Genomic DNA, 7,656 nt, shown 5'->3' on the forward strand with positions numbered 1-7,656 from the left:
ACTTGCACATTCTCGCCCCCTCCCTCCTCGTGCACTCTTGCTTCCTCGTGCTCTCTTGTCCCCGCCCTCCTCGTCACCCCCTTTCTCCCTTGCTCGATCTCACTCCGTCCCTCCTCGCAAGTTCTCGTCTCCGCCTTCCTTGAACGCTCTCGCTCACTTGCACACTCTCCCACACCCATGCGCACTTTTGCCCTCTCTGTACTAGCGAGCTTTCGCCTCCTCACATGCTCTCACCCCCTCCTTCCTCGTGCTCTTTCGCTTCCTCGCGCTCTCTTACCCTCTGTCCCCCACGTGCTCTCGCCCCCTCTCCCTCCTGCTTCGTGCCACCCTCTCTCTCTCGCACTCTCACTTCCTCGAGCGCTCTAGTTTCCTTGTGCGCTGTCACTCCCTTGCATGTTCTTGTCCCTCTCTCTCGAGCGCTCTTGCCACTCTCTCTCCCTCACACGCTTGCGCCACTTCTGGCCCTTGTGCTGTCTCTCACCCTGTCTCCCTCTCTCCCTCATGCTCTGTCACCCTCCTCTCCCTTATTTAATATTGTGCACACTGTTCTTAAATCGCATGGCACAACAGGATATTCACATTCTCAAGTACTTCAATTTTGTAATCAAATGCAAAGAATTAACATTTTAAACCACTTAAGATAGCTTTCTTAAATTTCCACCATTACTTGGAAAATTGCAAAAACTGGTAAATATTGAATATAATTTCAATTTCTCCTGTAGGACGGCATGCAGCTAACTGCAGAGAAGCCAGAGACTGAGGTCGTTGTGAAGGAAAAGCTGACAGCCCTTCACCATTTGTGGGAAGAACTAGAATCCACGACTCAGGCCAAAGCTCAGCGTCTGTTTGATGCCAACAAAGCAGAGCTTTTCACCCAGAGCTGTGCTGATTTAGACAAATGGCTACATAACCTGGAAGGACAGCTCCAGTCTGATGATTATGGCAAAGACCTTACCAGTGTCTCCATTCTACTCAAGAAACAACAGGTATTTACCCAATTTGTTCAGTTAGAAGGGAGCATGGGCCAGCTGAACCTTCAAATGTGCCTTTTGGTTTAATATTCCTCTGATCATCCATTTCAAAATGAATGATCCAGCACAATTTTGTTGGGCATCTTGGTAATTAAGTGTATGTTGGAGCTTAGAGATTATTCTCATTACTTTAGTAACATCCTGTACTAAGTCAAATTATATATTCATTTGAAAATAGCAGCTATATAAATATGAAACCTCAGTGCAGAGAAAAGATTGAGATGGCAACTTTTGAAAATTAATTGCAGTATAATAAAGTTCCCAGCTACAGCTTATTCTTTTCAAAATGATGTGAAATAATAGGAAGTTTACAACATCAGGAATTTTTTAAAATATCATTTTACATATCTTTGATTAATTTTTTTTGTTTAAACAGTGTTTCAGTGAAATTGTCATCAGGAAACTCCAAATACATACTATATTTCCAGAATCATCTTTTGGGTTAGGCAAAAGGGGTGGCTGCCTAAGGGCACATGCTTGGACCAAAGGCAACTGGGGGGAGGGATGAGGGTTGAGAGGGGGGCACGGGTTGACCTTCGGTTGCAGAATAGGTGGAACAGCTGGAAGCGCATGGTGGGGTCACAGAGTGCGAGTTGCCGTAGGTGTTGTATCCTGACTCTGTATGTTTCTGTATCCCATTTTACTTTTCATAAGAGTAAGCAGTAAAAATATTGAGGAATAACATGTTTTCACTGGAAATCATAAGATTCAGACTGGGTAGTTGGGTGGCTTCTTTGGGGCACTTTGCTAATTTAGCTTTTTGTTGTGAATCCACAGCAACTATAACTTATTAACTTAATTTAATGCCTTAAAATTAATGAACACTTCCAAGGTGCCTCACAGGAGTGTTCTCAAACAAAATGTGATGCCGTGCCACTTAAGGAAATAGCAGATAAAAGTAGTTTTTAAGGAGCATCTTAAAAGAGGAAAGAGAAGTGACAGGGGTTACGGAGATAGCTGGTGAACCTACGGCCTTGAAACATATGGTTGCTAGTGGAGCAATTAAGATTGAGGATAAAAAGCCAGGTTTAACACAGCATAAAAGTCTTGGAGGATTCTAAGGCTGGAAGAGGATACAGAGACACGGAAAAATTCGACAAGGCAAGAATTTGAAAACAAGGTTAAGAAATTTAAAATTGATGTGACTTTCGTGTACTGATTTGCATTCTTCTGTTAACGGTCTAGTGATTTTGGATTAGTTCTGCTTTTGTTCCCACAATAACTGCAAAGCACAGGGAGGAATTCGGTATTTCAGCTCATTTGTCATTTGGTACAAGTTAGAAACCACTTTCTTACACCCCTCTCTCATTAGATGTTAGAAAATCAGATTGAAGTGCGAAAGAAAGAAGTGGAGGAATTGAAGAGTCAGGCTCAGATTTTGAGCCAAGAAGGCAAAGATATTGATGAGGTGGATAGCAAGCGCACAGTTGTGGAAAAAAGATTTTTGCAGCTACTCGAACCCCTAAATGAAAGGAAACACTACTTGTTGGCATCTAAAGAAATACATCAATTCAACAGAGATCTGGAGGATGAAATTGTAAGTAGAAATCTCAATGTGTGTTATTTAAACAGAGCATGTCAACTTGAACCTTGTTTTGGTTTGAATAAAATCCATGCAGAAATTAGACACTATGTCTATATTGCTGTTGTTTTAGGTTCAATCTTTTTGTTAATTGCAACCTGTTAGATCAAAGATTACATTTCTTGACTGCAAAGTAACTGATACTTGCTTTAATGTGTTTCAAAAGTGCATATACAGTCTTGTAAATAAACATCATTGAACCTTTAATAATGCTTGAAAGGCCATTTAATTGCTAGTAAGGATAGAATCGTCAACACTATCCCTAATGACTTATGTGAAGTACTTTTATTTAATTTGTTCCCAATTAGAACAGGTAGAAAAATGGTAAAATTACAAATTGACACTCCAATCAGTTAATGTTCTGAATAAAAAGACACATTCTTATTGTTGTATGAAACTGAAGAATGGCTGTATAAGTGACAAGCATATAAACTTTCAAGTATCCTCTGTTCTAAGTTCTTTTTGTTCAAAAATACACTTTTAAAATGTACAATAAACATTTATGGCAATAAATGTTTATGGCAATATGAAGCCAACTATAAAAGAAAAGTTTATTGCGTAAGATAAAATATATTTTATTAACAGATGTACCACAAGTATTGATATGGGCAATAATAAAAAAAGAATAGCAAACATTGAGATTCATTTTTATCTTTTTTAGTTGTGGGCTGAAGAACGCATGCCTCTTGCAACATCCACTGACCATGGCCATAACCTCCAGACTGTACAGATGCTGATCAAGAAAAATCAGGTGAAAAATGGAAAATATAAATACAAATGTTTTAAAAATGAAGCATGATCATTCACTGGTAGTAGCTTAATAGCCCAAAATATCCATTGACTTGGACTATTGCTTTTCAGTTAGAGGTTTGTGGCTTCCAGCCTGTATGTAGGATTTGCATAAGTAATTCACACTAATACTTCACTGCTTTACCAAAGAGGTGCTGCATTGATGTAAGTGCCTTCTTCTAAATGAGATGTTAAACCAAACTCTCATTCCTTTTACGGTTGGATCCTTTGACACCGTTTGAAGTGGATCGACTGTTATGCATTTTATTGATGCTTGTGATGACTTGCTATTTGTTAAAAAAAAAATAACAATGATGTTTCAAGAATAATTCTTGAATATTCAATACTTTGGATTATCTTGATTATGAGAAAGTTGGAGAAAGTGAGAACTGCAGATGCTGGAGATCAGAGCTGAAAATTGTGTTGCTGGAAAAGCGCAGCTGGTCAGGCAGCAACCAAGGAGCAGGAGAATCGACGTTTCGGGCATAAGCCCTTCTTCAGGAATGCCATTTATGAGAAAGTTGCCATTCAGTACAAGCTATTTTTTCTGTGATGTAGAAGAATGGAAAATGTAATCTAATCATGATTTGGTTTCAAACTTACAATAATATCAGATAAATTAAACTGTGATTTTAACAGTATTGAAATATAGTGCCCATCACTTAAATGGCCACATTTTAAAATATTACACTCAATTATAACAGTCAAAAAGACAATATACCTTTGTTACTCTGCAATATCATCAGTTTCAAAACCGCCAGTTCTGGTGACTTAAATGCTACATTTGTCTTGGACAGAAATTACTTTTTAAATACTCTGGTACATATCCTGTTGCACAGAAGAAATGTAAGTATGTAGTACATTGGCACAGTGCACTGCATGTACTAAAGGGCTTATTGAGACAAATTTCACTTTCCTTGGTCTGTATGCTTGCTTTATTGAGTGAGAGGCATCAGCCCAAATTTTGTGGCAGTAGTAATGGTGAGCATTGTCTTACTTGAAGGCTTAATTTGACAGCAGCTTATTAGTGTTCATATTTCTATTCAACGCAGCAACCCAGAAATTGCTGTTAAAAGCATCTAACTCCTCCAAGATTGCACTGGACTCATAAATGCATGAATTAGGATAACGAGGGAGCCATACTTTTGGTTTGAATCAGGATCCTGAGAATGGGATCAAATGGCTGTTCTGAACTGGCACTGTGTTAGGAACATTTATCCATTAGAGATTTTTCATGACTTGTCTAGTTAGAGCCCAGAGGACATGTTCACTGTCCACTTGAAGCTAACAGGCAATTAAGAGGCCTCCCAGTACACGAGATGCAGCAGCATGCCTCCTCAGATTAAGGAGGGAGTGAACACCTCCAACTTGAGGCATTGTTCAGCCACTTTACCAAATTTTGAATATTAAAAGCAACCAGGCCAACCCTAAAGAGGAGGGAAGTTCTTACTGGAAGTTCTTAACTGGAAAATTCCAATTGACCTTTGATAAGTAGTTTTAATTAGTCTTATGCTTGGTCTTAATTGGCTTCTGTTTTGTGCAGACAAGACTGGAGGTTCTTATGGTGGTATCCCTATCTCTGAGCCAAGAAGCCTGGGTTTGGGTTCCACTTGCTCAAATATCTCTATTAACATCTCTAAATAGGTTGGTTAGAAATATCTACTTATGGGCAGGAATCTTATGTCATCTTCTATTTCTTCTCAGAAAATTAGTCCAGAAGCAAGGTGGTGCCAGTATGCTACCTGATGGCGTGACTTTATGGAAGCAAAAGTTCTTCCTTGCATATTATGCTAAAAGTTGTTGGTAACATTACAGCTAGGGCATATTAAAGAGAAAGTGAGTTTGTACCAGTGTAATACATGATGATTACAGCGAAACAGCACATCTGTGCCACAAGAAAATTATAAGTTATGAATTTTATTCTTTCTACCAATCTAAAAGAAAAGTTTGGGACAACCATGATTGTTTATAATTTTCTGTACAGTGAAGGGCAATTTTTTTTCCTTCCAGGACTCCTCTTGAGATTTTTTAGAGTGCTACTGTTTGATTTTTGAAGCTACTTTTTGACATGATGCAGTCATGCAGTAACATTTTCCTCTGTATTTGTGTTAACGTATTAGGTATATGAATGCAGAAACCAAATTAGAATTCATCAATATTCTCAATAATTGTCAACTATGGGCGGCATGGTGGCACAGTGGTTAGCACTGCTGCCTCACAGCGTCAGAGACCCAGGTTCAGTTCCCGCCTCAGGCGACTGACTATGTGGAATTTGCACATTCTCCCCGTGTCTGCGTGGGTTTCCTCCGCGTGCTCCGGTTTCCTCCCACAGTCCAAAAATGTGCAGGTTAGGTGAGTTAGCCATGCTAAATTGCCCATTGTGTTAGGTGAAGGGGTACATGTAGGGGAATGGGTCTGGGTGGGTTGCGCTTCGGCGGGTTGGTGTGGACTTGTTGGGCCGAAGGGCCTGTTTCCACGCTGTAAGTAATCTAATCTAATCTATTGATTAAATTTAAAGCCACAACGCACAAGGAAAGCGTTGATTTCCTACACATCACAATATTTAATTTGGTATAAGGCGATGATCATAGGTTAGCAACAGGATTTTGGTTTTTAAGAAAATTGGCTCACAAAGTCATCATCCTAAACACAGCTTCCAGATTGATTGATGTCACAGCTAATGCATTCACATCATATATTCACAAAGCTGGAATAATTTATTTGAGTCAGGTATTTGGAACATGAAGGGCAATGGTTTTATTGTAATTTATATTTCCTGTTTTTACTTGTTTGCAACCTGTGAAGATTTTTTTAGTCTGGTAGGAACCATCCTGCTGTTTTCCCTGATCACAAATATACTCTAGAGAGCACCATCATCGGTCACATACAGGATGCTGTATGCTGACAAGTATTTGGCCAACCAAAAATAAGATGATCAGTGAAAGACATTCATTAACTGTTTTACATTTTGTCAGCAGTTGGTCTTTAATAATCTTGCATATAACCTGTCACGCAGCTAAAATTACCAAACAGTATACAATGAGGCTGTCTCAGCAATAGTCCAGCAGTTGTGTCTTTCAAACCAGGCACCCCATCTAAACAGAAAGTTTATGATTAAAAATAGCAATATTTATATAGTCTTAAAATTAGATCGTGGTGAGATTGCAAACTCTTTTAAAAGAACAACTGCATTTGACATAGTAACTCATCAGGCCAAATGGTCAAGGTGCTTCACATTCGATAAATTTGCAGTAGTTAATAGCTATCACCTATGGTAGGTAAATCATGTTCATTGGGTGCACTCATTATCACCAATGCAGATTGTATTGGTTCTCTATTATAGTGATAATGCTACATGTGTTTTTGTCCTGTCTAGACTCTTCAAAAGGAAATTCAAGGCCATAAGCCACGTATTGATGATATATTCGAGAGAAGCCAAAGTACAGTAGCTGCAGATTCCCCAAGTGCTAAGGCTATTCAGCAGAGATTATCAGATCTACGAGAACTTTGGAAATTATTGTCTGAAGAAACAGAGAAGCGGCACAATCGGCTGGTGGAGTCTCACAAAGCCCAACAGTACTATTTTGATGCTGCAGAGGCTGAAGCATGGATGAGTGAACAAGAATTGTACATGATGTCGGAAGAGAAAGCGAAGGTTGAATATTGTGTATTTTATACTCTGATAGATGTGCTGAATAACAAAAAAGCAAAGGAACTGTGTTAGTATTGGGGAAAAGAAACAGAACAATTGTTAAAGTAACATTCATTAGTAAAAGTGAATGACAGCTCTATGAAGTGAAGTTTGTGGACAAATTGTTTAATATCCATTGAGACTTTTTCCTAGAACTGCAGTTAATGATATCCCATTAAGTTATGTTTCTTTATTTTTATAGTATTTCCAAAGAAACTTACCTATAATACCCAACCCAGCCAAAGGTACTAACATATTGGTCAACATACTCAGAGCAAAATATGATTGCTGTTATTTCCCTTTTTTTTACAATTTGCACTTTTAAACATCTTTAAAAACCCTGTAACAGTGTTACTTAAATGATTAGTCACAGTGCTTGTGGTAATCTCTTTTATTCAAAGTTTGTGCGAAGATTTGTAGCTCGGGTGCTCGTTGTTGTGGTTCTGTTCGCCGAGCTGGAAGTTTTTGTTGCAAACGTTTCGTCCCCTGGCTAGGCAACATCATCAGTGCTTGGGAGCCTCCTGCAAAGCGCTTCTTTGATGTTTCCTCCGGAGTTTATAGTG

The 7,656-nt window shown here is 38.9% G+C and overlaps 1 protein-coding gene across 3 annotated transcripts in view; it reads left to right on the forward strand.

Annotated features, from left to right (window-relative positions):
- sptbn1 (spectrin, beta, non-erythrocytic 1) overlaps window positions 1-7,656 on the forward strand; it is a 290,620-nt gene that overhangs the window by 238,269 nt on the left and 44,695 nt on the right. For all 3 annotated transcript variants that reach the window (XM_043695960.1, XM_043695961.1, XM_043695962.1), the window contains 4 exons: window positions 723-986; window positions 2,344-2,568; window positions 3,275-3,364; window positions 6,779-7,057. In XM_043695960.1, coding sequence (XP_043551895.1) covers window positions 723-986; window positions 2,344-2,568; window positions 3,275-3,364; window positions 6,779-7,057 — 858 coding nt within the window. The remainder of the gene's footprint in view (window positions 1-722; window positions 987-2,343; window positions 2,569-3,274; window positions 3,365-6,778; window positions 7,058-7,656) is intronic.

The sequence above is a fragment of the Chiloscyllium plagiosum genome, chromosome 9, assembly GCF_004010195.1.
Source record: "Chiloscyllium plagiosum isolate BGI_BamShark_2017 chromosome 9, ASM401019v2, whole genome shotgun sequence".
Taxonomy (NCBI): domain Eukaryota; kingdom Metazoa; phylum Chordata; class Chondrichthyes; order Orectolobiformes; family Hemiscylliidae; genus Chiloscyllium; species Chiloscyllium plagiosum.